Raw genomic sequence first — 22,404 nt, 5'->3', positions numbered from 1 at the left:
AACAACAACAACAAAAAACCAATAAGTCCTTACAGTTACTGTGCTTATGTCTCTTGCCTTCAGTGCGGACACCTGAAGACCAGTTAATGCTCTTCTGCAAGGGCGCAGACACAATCATCTGTGAGCTGCTTCACTCGTCCTGCACAGACCTTAACAACATGACCATGGAACATTTAGATGTAAGTGTTTAGGTTGCAGGAGAAGGAAGCTGTGGGTGATTCTTGGTGTCAGGACACATGTTCACAGTGTGTGCCTGTGCCCATGTGCCTTTGTGTACATGCGTATTCGTAGCTATGTCACTGTGGTCGGTGGAAGACTAAAACTGTCATTCTGTGGGATTCTCGCTGACCACACTGCCAGCTGCTACGGCAAAGGGGTGGGTGGGGCAGGCAGGATGGTGCCTTCGGGAGCACTTGCAGGAACCAGAATAATTCTACGGCTCCTGTCCCAGGAGGTCCTGTGGTCAGAGCTGACATTTGCTCTAGCGTAGGGACTGCTCACCAGCCACGATCACTGCCCGTAGGGTGCAGAGTAGACAGGACGGCCGGGCTGCTGAGGGGCTTGTCTGGTACCTCTGTCTGTTACCACGGGATTGGAATCCCCAAGGGCACCTCCCGCTCCCTGTCTTACTCTACTTCTACCCTCGAGGACTTGAGATCTATGGAAAAGACAGTGGTTCCAGCCTACGGGCACAGAAAGCAAAAGCAGATCCATACCCTCTGGGATTTCTACCCCTAGACCTGGGTATACAAAGTGTTAGGGAAACAAGGAAAGAACAAAGGACAAGATGGGGGTCACATAAAAAGTATTCCATAAAAAATAAATTAGAGAAAATAGTACTTCATTAGACTATTTGAAGATGCCTGTATGTCTACACACTGCTGGAAGTCAGAGACAAATAGCATGAAGAAAATGTTCAACATCATTAGTCATTAAGAGAAATGCAAATAAAAAATATTAAGTATCACTTTACATTGACTAGGATGGTGAAAATAAAAAAAGGTGGCAATGATAATAAATGTCAACAAAGATGCAATGCCAGGCATGGTGGCGCACGCCTGTAATCCCAGCACTTGGGAGGCTGAGGCAGGAGGATCATTGCAAGTTCGAGATCAGCCTGGGCTACAAAATGAGCTCAAGGCCAGCCTGAACTGCACAGCGAGACCCTGTCTCAAAAAGACCAAAAAAAAAAAAACCAAAGATGCAGATAAACTGTAACCCTCATACACTGCTGATGAAAAAGTAAAATGGCAAAACTACTAGAAAATAGTTATCATATGACCCAGCAATCCCATTCTTACATGTATTTCCTTTTTTTACATGTATTTCCAAGAGAAATGAAAATATGCATCTACACAAAAACTTGTATATGAATGTTCACAGCAATATTATACATAACAGTCAAAAAATTGAAAACCCAGATGTCTATCAACAGATAAATGGATAGACAAATTGTGGTACAGCTGCACAGTGCAATGTTATTCAACAATAAAAAGGGATGAAGGGCTGCTAAGAGCTACAACACTAAGTGAAGAAGCCAAAAGACCAAACATGTTATTATTTTGTTCATATGAAATGTCCAGACCAGGCAAATCTATAGAGATAGAAAACAAATTAGAGCTTTTAGGTGGGAAGGAAGAAAGGGAGGATGACTGCTAGTGGACATATGTTTCTTTTGGGGGTAATGGAAATGTTCTGGGGTTAGTAATACCGGGTGCATAAACTTGGTGATTATACTGAAAAAAGAGGCCACTGAACCACACACTTTAAAAGGGTGAACTTTAAGCCAGGCACACACCTATCATCCCAGCACTCTTGGAGTCTGAGGCAGAAGGATCATGAGTTCAAGTCCTGCCTGGGCAACTTGGCAATTTGGTGAGAACCTGTCTCAAAATGAGAGCTAAAAAAAGGGCTCTGGATATAGCTCAGTGCAAAGGCCTTGTGTTCAATTCTCAGTACCAGAAAAATTTAAATAATGGTAATTTTTTAAAAATAAAGGGGGGGGCTGGGGATTTAGCTCAGCAGCAAAGTGCCTGCCTGGCAAATGCAAGGTCATGAGTTCGGTTCCTGGTACTGGAGAAAAATAAAAAAATAAAAAATAAAAAAATAAAAATAAATAAAAGGGAGAACTTTGGGCTGGGAATATCGCCTAGTGACAGAGCACTTGCCTGGCATGTTCAAAGCCTTGGGTTGATTCCCAGCATTGCAAATTAATTACGTAATTAATTTTATAGTATGTGAATTATATCTCAAAAATTTTCTTAAAGATCAATGAACTGGCCTGCACCAGACAGTTCTTCTATCTTATACCGGTTCCCGGAGGCCACAGGATGTTTTTGTGGACTCCTGTCACATCTTTTCTCATTTCAGAACTCATGAGTTACGGCAACTTTTCAGAGCATTTCCTAGACGAATTTCAAATGGTGGCATAGGGGCTGGGGATTTAGCTCAGCGGCACAGCGCCTGCCTGGGAAGTGCAAGGTCGTGAGTTCCATTCCCGGTACCAGAAAACAAACAAACAACAACAAAAAAGTCACAAATGGTGGCATAAAACTGTTTCAGGTCTTTCTGACGTGCTTCCTACCACCCGCCTTAACAAACAACCACGGCAGCACTTTCTGTCCTAGGAGTATTTGCAGTCTTTTAGCTCGTGCTGACCCCCTTGTTGGGACATTTTGCTAAGAAAGTTCAGGACTTTCTTTCTGATTAGACCAGGTACCAAGCCCTGGTACTAACCGATCGAACCCCCGTTACAGGCAGGCGGGGTCCGTGGGGTCACCCCCTGCACTCAGCCCTCACTAACCCTGGCTTAGCGCACACACACGTCTTCCAGGACTTTGCCACTGAAGGCCTTCGCACCCTCATGGTGGCTTACCGCGAGCTGGATGCTGCGTTTTTCCAGAGCTGGAGCCACAAGCACAGCGCAGCCTACTGGTCTTTGGAGGATCGGGAAAATAAGCTGTCCGTTGTCTATGAAGAGATAGAGAAAGACTTGATGGTGAGTGTGAGGAAGCTGGGACAGACTAGGGGCGGGGGTGTGGGAGGTGGAGCCAGAGATGAGCAGGGCTCCAGGAGGCCTGCAGAGGACCTGCGGGTGCAGGCGTCTCTGAGAGGAAGGCCAGGCGGGCTCAGCAGGAAGCCCCGAAGTTTTGTGGCAGAAGGCCGGGTACGGGAATCTGGGCTACTTTGCTACCCCGTGGGTCTTCTGAGTCTATAATGGAAACCCACTGGTTGTAATTTTTATCTTTCTGTAAATGTTTCAAAGCCGTTCACAGAAAGGGAATAATCTGGAGAAATCAAGATGTGAAACAATGCACAGCCTAAGTAATCCAGAGCAAATGCTTAGAATAACTAGACAGAAATACTCGTTTATTCAGCGGGTTTGTTCGCTGTACCCTATGCGCCAGACACTGTGCCTTTAGCGGTGGAGAAGACAGACAAAAGTAACATGTGCTGAGTCAGACAGTGGAAATACTGGGGAAATAAAGCCAAGGAGAAAAGGCCCAGCACACGGTGGCGCTCCGGGCGGGGGGCGCCGGTGCTGCTTTGAACCGGGCAGTCGGTCTTCACTGCGAAGACACCCGGAGAAGCTGGCCAGCAAGCAGGCACTCTGGCTTTTCAGCTGAGCTTTGCGGGCGAGCGTAGCAAGAGAAAAGAGCCCGCTGCGGGGGCAGCCTCAGCGGTCAGCTGAAGAGCGAGGCCGCGGTGCGGCCGGAACCAGGCCAGTGAGGACAGGGGCAGAGGCGAGAGTGCTGTCATCGGCCAGGGCAGAGACGGACAGCGAAGTGCAAGGAGTCAGCCAGTTCGACAGACAGCTTCTAAAGTCCTGTGCTGCGGTGTGGGATTCAGCTAACTAGGGGAACAGGGGCCGGCCCCAGGAGACCAACTGAAGGGCAGTTAAAGCAGTGCAGGTGAGAGGTGCCGGTGCGGCAGCAGGAGTGCTGAGGGGTGCCCGCATTCTGCACATTTGTTCCTCTCTCTTTTTTTGAGACAGGGTCTCACTATATAGTTTGGACCAGCCCTGAATTCACTGTATAACCTGGGCTGGCCACAAACTCACAGCAATCCTCCTGCGTCAGCCTCCCAAGTGCTGGGATTATAGGCGTGCGCCACCACGCCCAGCTTGTCAATTTGTTTCTTAAAGGTAGCATCAGCAGAATTTGCTGATACACTGGATTATGGGGTATGAGGAAAAGAGGAATTAAGGGTGACCCTGAAGGTTCTGACCGGATTGATACAGGCCAGCTCTGATATAAAAAGAGAAATTCCTGATAGCAAGGAGGAAAGATGGAACCTCAAATCTTCCAGATTCCTCTTTTGAGGCCTGGCAGAAAGCATCCAGTACTCTTCATCTGTCAGCTCCTCAGCCTCAGGCCCAGAACCCGCCCCGAGTAAGCACTGCTGGGGTGTCACGGGAGAGAGCATGGCGTTGGGCCAACACTCTCTCACCCAGTCTGGAGAAAAGTCTTGAAGACTGTAAGCATCCTCGAGGGGAAACCTGGCGCAGGACCCGAGGCTCTCATCTAGGACTCACACTTGGGGCCAGGAAGTGTGCTGCAAAACAGGCGGGCGTGCAGCTGTGCGGGGAATCGGATGGCCCAGCGGCGGCCCGTGGCTTACATCCGACGCGGGCAGTCTCCGCTCTCTCCGGGGTCCCGTGCCGCATTTCCAAATGTGATTGCAGTGTGTGTTTGGAAAGCCGTGCGTGCTGAGTTTTATACCGCCGGGGTCCTAATGCCAGGACTCTGGAGAGAGCTGAGGTGCCAGTTCAGCGGTGGGGAGGCACTGAATGCTGTGGCTGCCTCCCTTCTTCTCACTCACTGATGTCTCTGTTCAAAGCTGTTAGGGGCCACAGCCATAGAAGACAAGCTGCAAGATGCAGTGCTTGAGACCATCGTCACCCTGAACAAAGCCAAAATCAAAATCTGGGTTTTAACTGGAGATAAGCAAGGTAAAGGGAAGCCATCAGCTCGAACCACCCTCTTCCCTGCCCGCTTAGCCATTTCTCTCCTTCTTCCTTTTCCTTTTTTTCTTAGCAACTTGCGGAACAAATACCTGTAGCTCAGAGGAAGGCTTTATAGGACACCTTCACTTCCAGTTTTGTGTTCCGTTTGCGGAGTACACACTTTATGTCGGGTGTTTCTCCAGTCACTGAAGGCACAGAAACAGCATGACCCCCATCAGCCGGGAATGTACAAGCTAAAACCTTAGCACTGTCTTTGACCGTGCCCCCTCTGTTGTCCCGAGGATCCATTTCCTCACCGTCTCCCTCTATTTTGTCTGAAATATTTCTTGACTCTGCCATCACCCCGGCTCAACCTTCATCCCATTTTTTGTGAAAATCTGTTTCTTACCCTTACTAGTTTCAGCATAGCCTATACACAACCATTAGCTTAATCTTCCCGAAATACACTAACTTTATAATGCTGCTCCTCTGGCCAAGGACCTGCAGTGACTCTTACACGCCTTCCAGACCTTGACGATCTGTTGCTGACCTAGCGCCCGTATCTCCATCCTAAAGCGGAGCTGTGTCCCCCGTACTTCAATGTGTCCCAAACCAGTTACTCTTCCAGAGCCGACGTGGGGCTGTTTCTTTGCATCACACTCCAAAAACCTTTTCCTTCCACTAAACAGCCATATTCTTTTGAGACCTTCCTGCGAGCAAGTGTCTATGACAACTGCAATCTTGTTTCTGAATTCCGAGACTACTACTTGTATCCAGGATTTGGGACTTTTTTCTCTTAGTATGACTTTATTCCAAATTCCAGATTTTTCAACATAAGGAAGGCTACAACTTAAATGTGTCTCAGTCCCACATGAAGTCTAGCACAGAAATGGACACATCACTGTTCAAAGGAACACATCCTGATTGCCTAGACAAGTAGACAGACTGGAATTGCTTTCACAAACAGGGAAAGCTTTTCCAGAGGAGGGTAAGCCTGAATGGTGCCAGCTGTTAATAAGGAACTTGCAAGTCTGTCCCAAGTAGACACTCAGCCGTGGACGTTTGAATATGGTGTCTACTTACTCATGAGAAATACGCCTGGACTGCGTCCAAGGCGAACGTGGACCAGTGAGCTCTGAGCCCTCTGTTAGCCCTATGTAACTACACACGGTGAGACCCTGACCCAAATGCGGCCTGCGTTTTCCTTCCTACAGAGACTGCTGTGAACATTGCCTACTCCTGTAATATATTTGAGGATGAAATGGATGAGGTGTTCATGGTGCAAGGCAAGAATTATGAGACAATTTGTCAAGAACTCAGGTACAGGTGGGAGGCAATCCCTGGGCCCAAGACTTCCCACTCATTCCTTCCCTCAGTGTGGCCCCCCAGCTGCCAGAAGAAACAGGCAAGAAATGCAGGAGGGGAAGTAAAAGCCTAAAATAGCTGAGAATTTTGTAAGGAAACATTCGGGCTAAAGGAGCTGGAGTCCAGGGGACGGGGAAGTGTGGCGTGTATGCAAATGCCCGGCACCTAGGGCCACGGCGAGTGTGGGGAAGCAGTCAAGTCTGAGGCCCTACACCCTCCTTGCCCGCTCTCACCTGGGGACGCGTTTCCTACATCCTGGGGCTTCAGGTTAAATCCTGGTCACTACTCTTGTCTTTCAGGACAGCAAGGGCCAAGATGAAGCCTGAGTCTCTGCTGGAATCAGACCCAACAAGCGTTCCTCTTTTGGCGAAGCCCAAAACGCCGTCCGTAGTACCTGATGAGGTGCCCAGCGGCACCTACGGCTTGGTCATCAATGGCGACAGTCTGGTGGGCAGCACAGTGCTCCGCTCTCTCCTTGCAGAAACCCTCTTCCTACGTCCAGCCCACTTCAGGGAAACCTCGGGGACTTCCCCTAGTCTGCGAGTCACCCCGTCCCGCCTTCAGGTGTCCTTGCCTGAAAGATACCTTTCCCCAAGCTACGCTAGGCAGGAGGAAAAGAGGAGAAGCCGAGGGAAAATTCTTTCCTTATCTAAATTCCTTGCTCCTGACGTAGCCTGTCACGTAAGGGAAAGGAAAAGGCAAGTAGAACCAGTCCCTCTGGTAGGTGGTTGGACCTTGGAGCCCCCTGAACTGATCTGACCCGGTGAGACCCTGGCCGGTCTCCCATTGGAGCCTGGGGAGATGCCTAGATCTGACTAAGGGTCTGACTCCCTTCAGGGGTGAGTACCTCGGGGGAAGTTGCCCGTCCTACGAAGGACAGGAGAGCATGGAGGGCGGAGAGAGGCCTGGGCAGGGCCCGCCCTTTGTCTTTTGGGCACTCTGAAGAGCGCCTGTGTCCTGGTGCTGCAGGCCTGTGCTCTAGAAGAGGACCTGGAGTTGGAACTGCTGCAAGCAGCGTGCATGTGCAAGGGGGTGATCTGCTGCCGGATGACACCCCTTCAGAAGGCCCAGGTGGTCGAGCTGGTGAAGAGGTACAAGAAGGGGGTGACACTGGCCATCGGGGACGGAGCCAATGATGTCAGCATGATCAAAGGCATGTGGGGGAGAAGCGACGTAATCCCCAGCAGTGGCTTGCCCCTTCCTTCCTTCCTGGCCAAAACTAATCTGGTTGGTTATGTGTTGCTGGCTTACACTTCTACCTGTCATATTCAGTGTACGTTTGTATTGTTTTGCAACCTCACTCGTGCTCCTTTCCACCTGCGCTCCCACTCATCTACACCCGCAGACAGCACATGCCCACGGGCATTCATTACGTACACCCAGATTTACTGCCTGCGCTGTGACAGATACACGTGGTCCCACAGAATACGTGCAGAGTCCCAGAACAGCATGCTGTGTGGCTAACAGACCGTCTGCAGTAGAGGGCATCAGAAAGGACCCCTGGGCAGGAGTGACTGCCTGTTCCCTTTGTGAATTCTGTGGGTTGTGAGGCCCAGGATAGCCTGAGGCTGTGTTCCCAAGAACTTGCCCCACTCTCTTGCCCTGAAGGAAAATAAGTGACCTATTGATCACTTTGGACCACCCGAAGCAGATGGCTGAAATTTACTAGTTTTAATTTCCGGTGAATGCTGTTAGCCTCCAGCAACTTGTCAGTCTATAAGGTACGGACAAAACCTAAAGTTCCCTGGTCTCGCCTCTCCTCCCATACGGGAGACGCTGGCGGACGCTCCAGCTCCCACGGCAGCAGCAGGAAGTGTTCCTGCTCTCCTCCCTGCTTCCCAGAACCACTCTGGTCTCGTTACACCATTGAACCAAGCAGTAGTGTGCACAGATCAATGAATCTGGCCAGAACAGTGGGTTATCACAGATCCCTTAACACTATTAGGAACTTCAGCCTTATATTCTGTTATGTATAATCTTTGCTTTACCTTGAAAAAGTCACCTTAGACCTCCCAAAAAGTTTATTTCTCACTAACAAAGTATGTATATAACGTTCCTCTCAACAGCTGGGTTTCAGCCCCTTGGATAAACTTAGGTTATTAAGTACTCTGTTAGATTGGCGTCCTTCCTGCAGGTTTAATTAAAGTGGTTTCCGTATGTAACAACATCTGGACAGTGGGAAAGAGCGCAAACCTGTAGAGCAGGGGCAAAGAACGTCTGGGACAGCTTCGTAGCACTGGCCATCGCAGGCATTCTGAGTAGAGCATCCAGTAGAAGGAGCTGCTGTCCACCTTGTGGGACAAGTACAATCCGTTACGCAGAAAAGACTCCCTGGAGGAAGTGCCTTTTTTGAACTGGGCCTAACGGTATTTTCCAAATGTGAAATAAGGAATTTGTACATCAGCTCAGGACTCCTTTTACAGTTTTCAGGTAGGAGCCCCGGAAACAAGCTCTGTGGCTTAGACACTTCTGGGGTTTCATTGCAGCCGCCCACATTGGAGTCGGCATCAGCGGCCGTGAGGGGATGCAGGCCATGCTCAACAGCGACTTTTCCTTCTCCCAGTTCCACTACCTGCAGCGTCTTCTCTTGGTCCATGGCCGCTGGTCTTACAATCGCATATGCAAGTTTCTCAGCTACTTCTTTTATAAGAACTTTACCTTCACCCTGGTGCACGTCTGGTATGCCTTCTTCAACGGGTTCTCTGCTCAGGTAAGTGGCCAGGTGTCAGTCTGCACTCTGGTCAACTATTCACTTCACTTCAGCCTATGTATGACTGCCATCCTTCCAAAAAGCTCTTTATCCCATTCTAGTCCCATCTCCCAACGCTACACTAATCTTAAATTTCCAAACTATAACGTTTCTGACGTGACGCTGATTTGGCTTTGATTCCCATTGCAGGAACTCTCCCCATAAGCTATGTAATTTCACTGACATTGACAATAGAATTTTCAAACTTATGTGATGGGGAAATTGGCAGATCTGTAACTCTTCTTAGCACCCAAAGTAATCATGGAACAGGCTAAGTCTCAAGCAGCTTCTGGGTCACGCCAGACAATTACAACATTCGCTTGTCGTCATACTTAATTACAGCTTCCGTTTACATCACTACACTGACTTCCCAACCCCTGCCCCGCCACACACAATTGATGAGTTAACTGCACATTTGAATATGAAATCACTGTGATCCCAGTTGGGGAAAGTGGCACTTGGGTTTTGAGAGCCTAAGAGGACCCCCTCTCCTATCAGAAGTTTTTCAGAAGTCTGTCAAGAATTCCCAAGAGAAACAACCTCTTGGGCATGACTATCCTGGGAGACCCCTACCAGGCAGCAGACAGTAATAGTCTTGTGATACCCCAGCGCCTAGAGAAATCCGTCTGATTTGTGGGAGGCCAGCGTGTAATGCATGTGTTGCTGCTGACCTCTTGTGGATAGTGAGGAAAGGCACCTTCTCTAGACCCCAGGATGGAGCACCCGGCTGGAGCAGTCACTGGGTCTGTTCCCCTTGCCAATGTCAGGAAATATCCAGGGCTACAGAAGCCACTGAATGCTGTCAAGCAGATAAAGAGTCAAGATGTTTATTTGCTGGTAGTGCAGAGCACAGCTGCGTTTCCTTAGCAGCCAGTCTGCGGTCCTCTCTGTGCAGCGGGGAGCGATGCAGACTCTGGAAGCATTGGTCCAGATCGGCCTTGAAAGCTGGATGTGGTCTCGCCTCAGCCTGGGACCCAGTCTTCTAAACAGAGTAGGACCAAACAGAGAGTGGAGCTCTCAGTCGGATTTCTGAGAAGCCAAACCTTGCGCTAAGTTTGTAGGGTGAGGAGAGGAGTGGAGTGGGACAGTGGGGCAGGGAACAGCTGTCTTAGACCTGGGGAGGTGGAGCTGGGACTTTAGAAAAGAGTCTTCTTTAAATCTCCTTGATATTTTTCCAGACAGTTTATGATAGCTGGTTTATCACCTGCTTCAATCTGATCTACACCTCCCTTCCTGTCCTGGGCTTGAGTCTGTTTGATCAGGTAAGACACAGCAACAAGGCTCTTAGTGTTAAGGCTGCTGGCCCCTTGAGGAGTATTCCCAAACGTGAGGAAGACAGCAAGAAGTGAACTCTGCAAAAGTGAAAGTAAAGGGAATAATTTCTAGAGCAGAGAAAAGAGCATCACCTGGAAAGTTGTCAGAAAGAAAGTAAAGAATCTGCCACAGAAAATAATCACCCAGCCAGGTGTGGTGGTGCACACCTATAGTCTTAGCACTCTGGGAGGTTAAGGCAGGAGGAGCACAAATTCAAACCCAAACCAGGTGTAGTGGTGCATGCCTGTAATGCCAGCACTCAGGAGGCTGAGGCAGGAGGATTGCCTTGAGTTTGAGGCCAGCCTGGGCTACATAGTGAGTTCAAGGCCAGCCTAAATTACAGAGTGAGACCCTGTCTCAAAAGAAAAAATTCAATCCCAGACCGAACTTTTCAGACTGAAAAAAGTTCAAGTGAGACCCTATCTCCAAACAAAAACAACAGAAGGACAAAGAGGATCTAGCTCAGTGGTGTGAAGGCCTTGGGTTCAATCCCCAGCACAGAAAAAAAAATCTGTTTTATAAAGCCATGTTGTTTTCCTGGCTCAATCTTATCTTTGTAGAGAAAGACAAAAATTGACTATACATAAACTGTGTATAAAAGTAATAAAAGGAAATAAGATTATTGGGACAGGACTGGGTAAAGCAAAGAGCCTCAGGCAAGGAGAGGACCATTCAGAGATAGTGATGACGAGATAAACCAGCGCAGGAAGGCCTAGCCAGGAGACCGCAAGGCCTCTGTGGGAGAATGGCGCCAATACCTTAGGTCCCTGAGCGCCCACCCAGGGGATCCCACCTCTCCCTGTCAGAAATTCTCTGGGTGTTAGGGTCCATTCCTAAGCCACACACTGGAAAAGGAGCCACCAAAAACATAAATAGGTAAACTAGGACACCATGGTTCCCCATCTCCATCAGGGTGGAAGCTCTATAGGAAATTCTGCATGAATTAGCTGCCAACCGTGGAGCAGCAAAAGGGGTGGATCGTGTTACTTAACAGTACTATCTTGCTTCAGTGGTCTAATTCTAGGGTTCTGTCACTGGAGCTACACCCCGGGTTTTGTTATCCTAAGTTTCATATTTAGGAGATGAAGACAAGCCAGTATCATCCACACAGAACCCTTCCACTTTGAGTTCACCAGACACTAGGGAACTAGGAGGAGCACCACAGAGCATGAATACTTTGAAGGGAGTAACTCGCCCCCGCTGGCCTTCCTCCCCGCCTCCACTGGCTTTTGACACAAAGAATATTTAATTAAAGGACAATTAGAGCTGAGAACTCGTGTCCTACAGCCTCCCCCATTTCAAGCTCCACTCCTCCCTTCCAACTACACCCAACGCAAACCGCCCCTCTAACAATCCCCAGGCCTAGCTGCTTCCACAGGCATCCCCCCGTTCTGACCTTCTCCAAGCTTCCTTCTGCTACCTAGAGTCTTCCCTAGCGAGGACTTCAGGAAGGGTCTGTGGTCACTGCTCTGTCCTCTGGTCCCGCCCCTCAAGCATTCCATGAGCAAGCTCCTAGGCAGCCTGACAGCAGACTCAGGAGGGCAGGAGCCTCTCCTCTGATGGAGACGGGACCCCTGCAGAGAGACCCTGAGCCTCACCTTCTGTGCTTCCAGGATGTGAATGACACATGGAGCCTCTGTTTCCCAGAGCTGTATGAAGCAGGCCAGCACAACCTTTTTTTCAATAAGAAGAAATTCATGAATTGTTTAATACATGGGATCTACAGTTCCTTCGTGCTGTTCTTTGTCTCCGTGGGGACCATCCACAACTCCGAGCGCAGTGATGGGAAGGACATCTCCGACTTCCAGACCTTTTCCCTGATAGTGCAGACCTCCTTGATGTGTGTGGTCACGATGCAGGTGTGGCCAGGGCGGCGGAACTAAGGGGGGGGAGCCTATCTGGACAGGGGAGTAGGGAGGGGGACAGGGGAGAGGGCATCCTCCACTGTAGAGCTGGAAAGGAGCCAGGAGTGGAGACACGGGGTCTGTAATTCCAGCGTGCTGAGAAGTTGAAGTAGGAGGGTCACAAATTCCAGCCCAGCCTGAGCAATTAAATAAGGCTCTGACTCAAAATAAACACAGAAAAGGGGTGGGGATGTAGCTCAGTGCAAGGGCCCCGGGCTCAATCCCCAGTACTGCCAAAAAAAAAAAAAATTTAGAGAAAGGTGGTGGGTGATAAGTCCCAGGTTAGAGAGTGTCGCACATAAACTAGTGCTTTCCAGATTGCCATGAAGACGGCCTACTGGACACTGATGAGCCACCTCTTCATCTGGGGCAGCCTGGGGTTCTACTTCTGCATGTTATTCTTCTTGTACAGTGACGGCTTGTGTCTAATGTTCCCCAGAATCTTCCACTTCCTGGGTAAGGCTCTGCCTGGCAGATTGTGGGTGGGGTGGAACCAACCATGTGTATTTATTTAATACATTTTTACTGAGAAGCTATTACTATGCGCTAGGCTCTGTGGATGGAGATATGAGAGATGATTTCTGTCCTAAACAGACTCAAAATCTAGCTAGGGAAATATTTTAACCTTAGTGTTTCCAAGATTTTTTTCAAATGTCTTCGCAAGCACTCTGTGAGGCAACCAGAGCAAGAATTCGTAACACCATTTTAGAGACCGGAGCGGCCTGAGTGGCTTTTCTTATTTTTTAATTAAATGGCTCAATATAGGTTTCATCATCGCAGTCCAACGCATTTACGTTGTAGCACGCTTAGTGTCCCCTGCACTAATTTCCCTCCCATCTCAGATGTGGACAGAACACAGAGTGGCTGTGTAGATGTTCTTGGCTTCTACCTCCTGTCGGGCTACTCACTCATCTCTTTCCTCCAAAGCCTTCTGTCCCGTGTTTTGCGTCCAGGCCGGGGCACTAAGATTCCCGCGTGACCCCCACACCCTGCTCCTGCCCTGCCCCACCTGCTTGTAGAGGACAGCAGAGCCCTGTGCTGACTCACTTCACAGTGGCTCTGGCTGCACCAGGAACCCACTGCAAGTTCTTGGCATTCATATTTCTCAGGAGACTCCAGTGTCTCCAAACCGATACTTCCTTCTCTGGACAGAGAGGTATCCTCAGCTCTGGCTGCTAGCGCTCACCGCCTCCCCGCCCCTCTCCGGCTCCGCCTCAGCCCTCCCCGTCTTGGCTCATTCACAGGCGTGGCCAGGACCTCCCTGAACCAGACTCAGCTGTGGCTCAGCATCTTCCTCAGCACGATCCTCTGCATAATCCCTGCCGTCGGATATATGTTTCTCAAACCCCTGTTCTACCCTGTCAGCGTGGACAAGGTGAGTAGAAAGGGAACTACCCAGACGCACCTCATGAGCCTCTTTGCCTTGGCCTCTGTGGATAAGAGCCTTGCCCCTCACGCTCTGGATTTAGGTTTTTGACATAATTCGTCATTGCATGAAATTTCCGCTGCCGCCTCCAGTTCCGGTCAGATTGAAACACTCAAACTTTCGACGTTCTGCGTATGCTTTCTCCCACCAACACGGCTTTGGGGCGCTCATCACTTCCGGCAAGACAACGAAGAGCAAGCAAAAGAAGAAAAACAGCTGTTCCTTAAAAATATAGAGGCCCTTTGGGAAACCCCAGAAGAGTCGGTCATTGCTCTTCCTCCTTTGTAGTCATGCAGTTTAGTAAGAAGGAACCAGAAATCAGCATATACCTGCTCCATAGGGCTTCAGCCTGGTCATTCTCCGGAAGGCTGTGCCCTCAAAGCAAGAAATGAGTTTGGGGGAAAGCCCCCACGTATCTGCCAGAGTTGCAGAACTTCAAGAAAAAGCAACTTCATGCTTCTCTCTTCCCATCTCTTTCAAGTTTGAATGCAGACAAGCAAATGTGGAAGTATGGGGTGGAGAGGGACAAAGTCGGAGAGGAAAAAGAAGATATGGTGCAAGAATCTTACTTTGGGCCCTGCGTCCTATACCCGTAGCAACCACAAACCTGCCCAGGGCCCCCATGAACGTCCCCCCCGCACCAGCCACCCTGCCCAGTTTGTCTGGGAATCAGGTGAGTCAGTTGTGAGTCCTTGGAAGGAAAAGAAGGAAGCAGCTGTGAAGAGTTGGCTTAAGAAGGTGAAGGAGTTTCTGGACAAAAAAAAGAAAAGAAAATGCAGGCCGGTCCTGCCTGGACAACTCAGAATATTGCCTTCTTCCCTTCTCATTGACCCAAAAACTGGTTCTTGTTCAGGCTTCAGAACTTGGAGGGAGATAATGCAGGAGATTTTTTTTTTAATCTTTTCTTGGAAGGATGAAAGGATGTAAGGTGAGCATTTGTCTTCATGCCATAAAATTATTTTGATAAATTGTACATATGAAATTGTTTCTAGGAAGTTTATGGAGAAATAAATTACAGTTTTGGAGTGGAGAGATCTGCATGGTCTGTTGTGGCCCAAGGACGGCGCTGCAGGCTGAGCGGTGCCCTTGCTCCCCAGGTCCGGCCCCTCCCGCCTTCGCTCCTTCTTCAACTTCGCTTTTCTGCCCGCGCCTGCTGAACTCTGTCTGGCTTCAGTCTGATCACATCTTTCAACTGTGCGGCTCTCTCTGCTTTCGTACCCTCAGTACTGATTCCCAAAATCCAGTCTAGGCTCTCTCTCAGCTTCACCTGCACCCTCTTCCTGAGTGACTTCACCAAACTCGCTCATGACTTCGTTTGCTGACAGAAGATTCTTGAGTTTGTCCCTAGCCCATCTTTCTAGTCCAGACCCATTTATTAAACTGACTGTGAGATCCTTCACGTTAGCCGAGCCTCTGGGAACATAAGCTCAGCACACCCAACCTCTGCTGGTCGCTTCACATCCAACTCTTATACTCTGGGTTCCTTATACTCTGGGTCAGAAGTGTCTTCAATATTTCCCTTCGTATTCTCCCCCAGTCCCACTACACTCATTCATAGCAACAGCTGACTCTCTGATATCCCGGCACCCCATTCTGCTTTCCAACCCCTTATCCACACCACAGAGAATACCCTTCCAAAATACAAATCAGAGCCTGGCATGGTGGCGCACACCTGTAGTCCCAGCACTCAGGAGGCTGAGGCAGGAGGATCCTTGTGAGTTTGAGACCAGCCTGGGCTACAAAGTGAGCTCAAGGCCAGGCTGAACTGCATAGTGAGACCCTCTCTCAAAAAAGGCAAATAAATAAATAATATATATATATATATATTTTATATGTATATATCTCAGACAATGCCATTTGCCAGTTTGGTGTCCCATTGTGGTCTCACTGCTTCGGTGTGGCCCATCTTTCCAGCTTCACTGACCATTTTCTGTTGTAATAATCTTGTCCTTGTCATACCAAGCAGTTTCAGTTCCCCAGAGTTCCCATTACGTCCAGAAGCCTCTTGCTTCTTGGCTCGTTCTATTCTCTCCTCCAAGTACACTTCCACCCTTCTTCAGTCTGCTAGTATCTGTCCGCTCTGAGCTTTCACCTCGGCTCCCTCTTTCCGGGAGCTGTCGTTGACAACACAGCCTCTGGTGCTTGTCCTTCGTCTCAGAGCACTTTCCACCTCCCCACACTGGCGTATCCATCCCTTAGAATGCGTTCTATCCACCTATCTGTGGCTAACTTCTCTTGTTTTCCCCACTAGACCGTGAAGGATCTGCATTTCTTTCTTCTTCTTTTCTTCCTTTGTTTGGGGGAGCTGGGGGTACTGGGAATTGAACCCAGGCCCTCATACTAAGCTAACTGTAACCTTTGTTTTTAAGTCAGGCTCTTGCTGAGTTACTGAGGCTGACCATAAGCTCACAATCTTCCTGGCTCAGCCCCCTCGGCGTGCTGGGGTCACAGGCATGCACCGTCACAGCCAGCTGAGTGATCTCCTTGCAGGCAAGAACTGTGTCTCACTTTTCATTTCTGTCAACAGACACAGTGCTGGCGCTTAGACTGCTCATGTTTGTCAGTGACCATCCGTTGCCTTTGTTTCCCTAAACTTGCCCTCTCACCCTTTCCCTTCAAATCTCACCCTTCTACATCTAATTTCCAGGGACACTGTGGGGCCTTCTTTTTATTACGCAGGTTTGCTCATGTTCTGCCGTCTAAGCCGTCCGTACAAAGCGCTGTTTGAACCAGCGTTACCCTCCACCGTTTCTGAACCGTGCCCACCCTCTCGTGGTGACTTGCATGCATGCTGGAGGCTTGGCACCCAGGCTGTAGGAGAAGCTGAGACGGTGAACGGTGCGCTCCAGCCCGAGGTACGGCACCATGTGAAGTCTCAAAAGGGGGCAGGGCATGAAAACCAAGCTGGCAGATGTTAACTGCCACGCCCACTTTGAGAAGGGGTTCAGAAGTTCCGATATCAGAGAGTGATCTTTGGTGAGAATTGGTAGTGGGCTTTGAGTCTCTCCCCAGTTCAGTCCAAGTTGAGAAGGCTTTAAAGAAACTACTTGGAGAGATTCATCTGACGGACATGTTCGGGGGTGCAGAATACTGACTCCTCACTGTCCTAACAAACCCAAAGTGCAAGAGGACAATGAGCTACACGTTATATGGCAGAGCGTGGGCCGGCCGTGCTGAGCTTGACCTGTGCTCCTGTGGTTTTCCAGGACAAGGGATGCAGGAGTGCTCCCCTAGACCAGGTCTGAGCCAGGGAAGAGGGGAGCCAAATGGTTTCTTTATCTTGTCAGAGAGAGCATCTGAAAGTTTGAGGTTTCCTCTTGGCAGAAGAAGCGAGATACATTATGGAACACTTGGGATTTAGAATTAGATAGAAGGAGCAGTAAATTGTATTCATCTTGCTTTTGGAGACAGATACACACACATACATGTGCCAAAATTGACTAATCTGTACATTTAAGACTTGTCACTTTATTTTATGTAAAATATGTATTAATAAAGTTGATTTTTAGCTGGTCTTGGTGGCACACATCTATAATCCCAGCACTCAGGAGGCTGAAGCAGGAGGATCACTGTGAGTTCAAGGCCAGCCTGAACTACATTGCAAGACTCCATCTCAAAACAAAAAAGAAAAGAAAAGAAAAAAGTTGATATTTGTTTTTTGTTTTTTGTTTTTTTTTTTCTGGTACCGGGAATCAAACTCACGACCTCAGGCTTACCAGACAGGTGCTGTGCCACAGAGCTAAATCCCCAGGGATTTTTAATGCCTAGAGATTTTTTGTTTTTGTTTTTGTTTTTTTTTTTTCCGGTACCAGGAATCAAACTCACGACCTTGCACTTGCCAGGAACGCGCTGTGCCACTGAGCTAAATCCCCAGCCCCTGCCTAGAGATTTTTAAGGACTGTGTAGGTGACTAAAGAAGTTGAATTCACATTCATTAAAGTAACTAGGAATAGAAAAGATACTGCCACCAAAGGAGAGGGAATGTCTGGAGATTCTACAAGATCCTCTAAGAAAGGCTCAGCTTCAAGAAACTCTCAAGGACTAAAATTAGTTTGTGACAGTTCTTAATCAAATAAGAACTTTGTTCATCTCTCCTCTCTCCTGCCCTCCTCAAACCCTAGAGAAAGGAGGGTTAACAAAAAGGAAGAGGGGAGAGGAAGGTGGGAAGACAGACACCCACCAAGCTCTGCTCTCCTTTCCCGAGGAACAGACACCCAGAGGAGAGCAAAGCTGAGAGACAAGGAAAAGCATGCACGAGAAAGTGTGAAGTCCTAAAATACTGTTGCATCAAATCACCTTACTCAGATGAAAGTCAAAGTGATGGCTACTGGCTACTGCTTGTCTTAGTCACTTTGTAGCTGCTGGAACACAATGCCTGACACCCATGAGTTAAAGAAGGAGAGGTTTATTCGGACTCACATTTTCAGTCCATAGTCCTCTGGTTCCCAGGCGGGACCGCACAGCAGAGGGGCACAGCGGAGGAAAGACGGCTCACACTATGGTGGCCAGGAAGCAGGGTGAGAAGGCGCATGAGGAGGGAGCTGGAGCCTTCCGGGTCACACCCTCAGTGACCACCTCTTCTAGCCAAACCCCATCTCATCACAGCAAGTCAGCTGTATCACCCCCAGAATTCACTCACCTTGCAGAGCCTCTCCTATGAGCTCATGAAGCTCTGGAGGACATCTAGCTATAAACTATAACACCACCTTTAGAAAGAGTAGAAAATTCATGATGAATAGCCTCCTGAAGTAGATTCAAAGAGATAGTATAAAACAAAATAGCCAGGCATGGTGGCACATACCTGTGATCCCAGCTCTCTGGGGGCTGAGGCAGGAGAACTGCCATGAGTTTAAGGCCAGCCTGGGCTACATAGTGAGTTCAGGGACAACCTGAATTGCATCATGAGACACTGTCTCAAAAAAAAAAAAAAAGCCTAATATGGATGAAATATGGCGAGCAAGAAAAAGAAAGAAATGTGGTGAGCAAAGGACAAGACAGTTAGATAGATATTAAAAGGGAAAAACTGTACCAAGAAAAATGTTCTTTTAAAAAAAATTTTTTTTTTTTGTAGCAGGAATTGAACTCAGGACATTATGCTTGTCAGGCAGGTGCTTGTGCTGCTGAGCTGTATCCCCAGCCCAATTTTGTTCTTTTGAAGCTGCCTAGCCCTGTAACTGCTTCATGGCTCTGTAATTGCTTTCTTGACCCCTGTAACCATGCGAGCATAACCAAACATGCAGGATGCTTGACTGTACCAAGCTCCATGAGCATTAATCTAGCCTTGTACCCAGTGATCTCACCCTGCTAGCTAATCAGAACTGCCAGGCTGTTCTATCTCACCTCTGGGCCTCCTTTGTACCTCCTGCTTATGCATCATATAAAAGTGCTAGCCCACAAGCAAATCATGCCTGGCTTTGTTGGAAGTTATTCCAGCCAGGACCACTGGTGTAAAATAAAGCTGTCCGCTGCCCCCTGACTTCCTCAGGTGTCCTGGACTCAGTTCTGCCACCACAATGTGGTAGGAGCAGTGGAGAATTTAAAAGCCCATATGAAAAGATTGCTTAGAGTGCAAAGGTGCCTGCAGAAGTCCAGGAGGCAATTACAGTCATCTAGGCATGAGACGGCGGGGGTTGGGACTAGGCTGCAAGCAGTAACAAAAGTACGTGAGTGAACTTAGAGGATGTATGTTAAGGATAAAACTAAAAGACTTGTGGATTGACTACAGAAGATATAGATACTGGCTTATCAAATAACTCCACCGATTTTTCAATGGCTTCTTCTCTGATGATCAGACTGGCTGCTGACTCTTCGCACACAGGTTCTGATGAAAGGCGATCACACTTTTTTGCTAGCCCTAACTCCATTACTCCAGCCACAACTGCCCAAGAGTGGACATGTAATCCAGTAATAGCATCTTCTGGCATCAGAATTAGAACGCTAAGAAACTAAGTCAGTCATGAGGATGAGTTAAAAGTTTCCATAGTTTCTGGAAGTGAGGCTTCCATTTTAAAGTGACCATGGTTCGCCGGAAGAGGATAAATAAGCCGAGGCATCTAGTCTTCTGTGGAAAGAATAAAACTAGTCAAAGAGAAAAGACACTGTTCCAACACAGTAGAAAGCAAAGAGCTTTCTGAAGTCAGGCTTTCAGAACATCTTTTTTTAACTTATGCTAGACTGAGGGAGTTTTTATTCTCTGCCACCAATAACTAAAATACAGACAGCTTGGATCTACCATACTTGTTCCTTGCTCCTTTCAACGGCCTGGAAAGAGGGAGGTCACAGGAGCACTCAGCTCATCCCACACCTTTTTCTTCAGGACCTTGTGGAGGAAGAACCCTTATTCACCAATGCCAGAAACCAAGGAACAGGGACCACTGCCCTACATATGCCCAGTGTAACTCTGGGACTCCAGCCCCAAATCCTCTAAAATACATGCAGTGTTTTGGAGAAAACCGAGCACTTAGAGGATCCTGGGAGTGATCCTACATTTGTTCACTTTACCCCACCCCCACGACCCATAATTCGTGAAGTTGTACAGATCCCACACCCAAAATCACTTCTGAATCCAGCTCAACTTACGTAGCTTGTCAGCCCCTTTCCTAGTTCAGACCCTCTCACTTAAACTACCAGTCCCCCACCCCCTCCAACTCAGTACCTGCACTCCGACCCGGTAAGGTGTCAAAGGTGCTGATTTGTTCAGATCGCTCCTGCTTGTCCGTTTGTTTTGCTGCGATGCTGGGAAATGGTGCCTGAAGCCCTCTTGGGCACAGTAGGCCAGTGCTCTGCCGCTGAGCTATAGCCCCAGCCTGCCCCTGCTGGTTCGGTTCTTGTGGTGTTCTGTTTTGTTTCAGACAGGGTCCCACTCTGTAGCCCAGGCTGGCCTCAATTTCAAAATCCTCCTGCCTCAGCCTCCCTGAGTGCTGGGATTACTAGAATGTATCACCAAGCCTGGACCTCTCCCGATTTAAGTGATAGTGCCCTAACCTTCAGGATAAACTCTAAAGCCTGAGGATACACACAAAGCTCTTCATAATCCCACCCCTTTCTCACTTCACCCATACTCACCCATCTACAGCTTCTCTAAGGCATCACATTGTTTCATGCCTCGGGTTTTAATGTATTTTTTTGCAAGTGTCTAGAAAAATTGTGAAAAGCTTTGAAATGAGTGTTCTTTTACTAGAGTGTTGGGTGCTGCCTAAGGATCGTCAGGAATCATTCAGCTACAGTGGAGGTAAGAGGCTTTGACTAGGTTCCTGTTGTACAAGTAGACTTCCCCCAGCCCTTCACTCAGGATCTTACTCTGTAGTTGAGGCAAAACATGAAGGTGCTATGTAGCACAGCCTGACCTTGCACTCACAATCCTCTTGCCTCAGCCTCACCAGTGCTGGGCTAACAGGTGTACAACAACCCCAGGCCACAAGTAGGACTTTTCTAACTCTTTAGAAATAGAAGTTACTTGTGGAATACTAATAATAATCCAAGGTGTTTCCGGCCCAAAACGTAGGAAATGATTCATGTCCTGGGTGATGCAAAACAGACGCTTCTAAAGGTCAAAGCCTGGCAGGTGTGGTGGAACACCCCTGTCCTCCCGGCACTCGGGAGGGTCGCCTTGAGCTCAAGGCTAGCCTGAACTGCACAGTGAGACCGCATCTCAACAGAACAAAACAGTCAAAGTCTCATTTGAACCAGTTTTAAAATGCTGTCTTACTGGTCCCTCATGAATGACTGGATTTAATAAGGCATTTGAAATGTGTTTTATTTTGTATTTGTATACAGCTTGTGATTTTACCGTTTTGAAAATTATCCCTTAACACAGATAAGAAGTAAGCCACACTAACTTAAGTATATGGTGCCTAGAAAGATGTCATGGCTCCTAGGAAGAGGGGGGAGGCAGCTGGAGAGAGAGGTGGGGGTGGGACCGAGGGGGCGGGGCAGGGTGGAAAACGCTGCATCCTAAGCAGGCCTGGGGAGGAATGGAGCTGGTCCTCGTTCCGAACCAGCTGCGGGGGCCGGAGAACCGAGACTTGGCTCTTCTCTGTAACAGACTGGTCCTCCTCAGCTAGTTCTGGTTACTCAGGCCACTTGGTAAGGGCAAGACAGCCGCCCTCGCTCTGAGTTCCCAAGCATAACCCTGAGCAGGCGTGGCGCTCTCCCAAGTCCAAATTCCTGGGTTGGCCCCACCGGCAGGGGCAGCACCTCTCTTTCACTCTCCTGCAAGTCCTCAGAGCGGTGTTTCTGAACGCTTGTTTGCTCTCCACTCCGTTCACAGCATGAGCCGCAGCTGTCGCGTGTCACAGGAGGCTGCAGCCGCTCCTGGGCGCGGTCCTTTGGTTCCCACCTCAGCCTCATCGGTCGTGCCCCTCTGCCCTTTGTGCCTGGATTCCCAGCACCTTACTTTCCTCTCGTTCGAAACTCGGCGCCCGTGAACCCGGCCGCGCTGTGGCTAGCGCCTGCTTCCTCGACGCGCCCTCGCAAGGTCTCGGGCCCTTCCACCAGGCAGGGACCCCCGGCCCTAGGGGGCGCCCCGGAGCTACCGCCCCAGCGGCGCACCGCGCTCACCCTGCCGTGGCTAGAAGCAGCAGGAGCCCCGGGCGCCCTCCTCGGACCTCACAGCCCTGCCCTCGGCTTTGCCCGGGCTCCTCACCCCGGCTGTGCACGGCGCGACACCGCGCAGCCCCCACGTCTGCCCGCCCAGGGCCGG

The 22,404-nt window shown here is 49.1% G+C and overlaps 1 protein-coding gene across 7 annotated transcripts in view; it reads left to right on the top strand.

The window, feature by feature from the left end:
* The window catches only part of LOC102011437 (phospholipid-transporting ATPase FetA-like), a 98,010-nt gene extending 83,277 nt beyond the window's left edge, over positions 1-14,733 (top strand). For 5 of the 7 annotated variants that reach the window (XM_013523039.1, XM_005401014.2, XM_013523040.1 and 2 more), the window contains 12 exons: positions 64-179; positions 2,834-2,998; positions 4,840-4,951; positions 6,160-6,271; positions 6,610-6,757; positions 7,280-7,463; positions 8,797-9,020; positions 10,238-10,321; positions 11,987-12,232; positions 12,595-12,733; positions 13,522-13,652; positions 13,747-14,733. In XM_013523039.1, the coding sequence (XP_013378493.1) occupies positions 64-179; positions 2,834-2,998; positions 4,840-4,951; positions 6,160-6,271; positions 6,610-6,757; positions 7,280-7,463; positions 8,797-9,020; positions 10,238-10,321; positions 11,987-12,232; positions 12,595-12,733; positions 13,522-13,652; positions 13,747-13,938 (1,853 nt within the window). In that variant the 3' untranslated portion in view covers positions 13,939-14,733. The remainder of the gene's footprint in view (positions 1-63; positions 180-2,833; positions 2,999-4,839; positions 4,952-6,159; positions 6,272-6,609; positions 6,758-7,279; positions 7,464-8,796; positions 9,021-10,237; positions 10,322-11,986; positions 12,233-12,594; positions 12,734-13,521; positions 13,653-13,746) is intronic. The other 2 variants (XM_013523041.1, XM_005401015.2) reach the window with 2 other exon arrangements.
* Positions 14,734-22,404: the final 7,671 nt, after the last annotated feature.

Source organism: Chinchilla lanigera, unplaced genomic scaffold (assembly GCF_000276665.1).
Source record: "Chinchilla lanigera isolate Chin_1 unplaced genomic scaffold, ChiLan1.0 scaffold00071, whole genome shotgun sequence".
Taxonomy (NCBI): Eukaryota; Metazoa; Chordata; class Mammalia; order Rodentia; family Chinchillidae; genus Chinchilla; species Chinchilla lanigera.
Note: the sequence above shows the minus strand (reverse complement) of the source record. Positions and strands in the feature narration are given on the sequence as shown.